Genomic DNA, 1,325 nt, shown 5'->3' with positions numbered 1-1,325 from the left:
CTTTTCAGTGGGGAAAATTTCCAATTGCTATCAACCCCAGGTCCTGGCAGGGTTCCACTATTTCCCTCTGTCAGTACTCACTGAGCCCGTACCACTCGGGCCCGGTTTTGCCCCCCTGTGCCAGGCGCCCCCAGAGCTCGGCCCCGCGGCCCTGCGGCCCCAGCAGCAGCCGCCCCAGCGCCTGGTTCTTGGTGCTGCGGTCGAAGGCGATCACCAGGAACTCCACGCTCAGCTGGGACAGCAAATCCACCGGGATCTCGTAGGTGAAGGAYTCGTTAAACACCGGGTTCAGAGTGCACTTCTTGACGTGGGTCTTCTTCTTGGCGATGCGCTTGCGGCCGTAGTAAATGTTCACCTTCACATACGGGTCTGCGGGGAAAAAAGAAAACTTATATCATTATTTTAAGAATTTTTTGTATATTTTATACTTATTATTATATATTTTACAGGTATTTTTGTATGTTTTATGGTATTTTTATGGTAGATTTTATAAGGCGCTTGCGGCCGTAGTACACGTTCACGTTCACGTACGGGTCTGGGGGGAAAATGGGAATTTTGTCATTATTTTTATGGATTTTAGATTTTTTTTTTTATTTTATAGGTATTTTTATATATATTTTTATGTATTTTATAGGTATTTTTATAGTAGATGTTATAATGCGCTTGCGGCTGTAGTACACGTTCACCTTCACGTACGGGTCTGTGGGGGAAAAAGAGGGGATTTTGTCTTTATTTTTATGGATTTTGTACATATTTTGAATATATTTTATAGAATTTTTATGTATTTTATAGGTATTTTTGTTTATTTTATAGGTTTTTGATGCATTTTATAGGTATTTTTATAATGGATTTTATAATGCGCTTGCGGTCGTAGTACACGTTCACCTTCACGTACGGGTCTGAGACGGAAAAAAGGAGGGGAATTTTGTCTTTATTTTTATGGATTTTATAATTCTTTAAATATATTTTATAAATTTATACATTTTATAGATATTTTTATATATTTTATGGATATTTTAATCTATTTTATAGATATTTTTATCTATTTTATAAATAGACCCCATTAACCCCATACAACCCCCCCAACCCCTCCAATCCACAACCCCATAAAATCCCCTCAAACCCCAAACCCCTCCATCCAAAACCCATTTTAAAAAACCCCATAAATTTAAAATTTAGGATTTTTTTCCCCAAAATTCAATTTGGGGTAAATACTTTCTACCTGAGAGGCCGCTGATGTCCATGCGGGGCAAGTGCCGGGCTTTGAGCACCACCACGGTCATCCTCTGTGCCACGGGCTGGTAGGACAGGGACACCTGCAGCTC

General features: G+C 40.3%; 1 protein-coding gene across 1 annotated transcript; it reads right to left on the bottom strand.

Moving 5' to 3' along the window:
• Positions 1–17: 17 nt before the first annotated feature.
• LOC130588395 (synaptotagmin-11-like) lies at positions 18–1,318 on the bottom strand. Its single transcript, XM_057389322.1, has 3 exons — positions 1,220–1,318; positions 687–700; positions 18–355 (listed from the first exon to the last, which is right to left on the bottom strand). Exons 1-3 carry the CDS (start codon positions 1,281–1,283, stop codon positions 71–73), a joined length of 363 nt encoding a protein of 120 aa, XP_057245305.1. The 5' UTR covers positions 1,284–1,318; the 3' UTR covers positions 18–70.
• Positions 1,319–1,325: the final 7 nt, after the last annotated feature.

This window comes from Malurus melanocephalus, unplaced genomic scaffold (genome assembly GCF_030028575.1).
Source record: "Malurus melanocephalus ecotype Western Australia unplaced genomic scaffold, MMel_1.1 scaffold_4773, whole genome shotgun sequence".
Lineage (NCBI taxonomy): Eukaryota > Metazoa > Chordata > Aves > Passeriformes > Maluridae > Malurus > Malurus melanocephalus.
The sequence above is the reverse complement of the archived record's forward strand: the minus strand, read 5'-3'. Positions and strand labels throughout refer to the sequence as shown.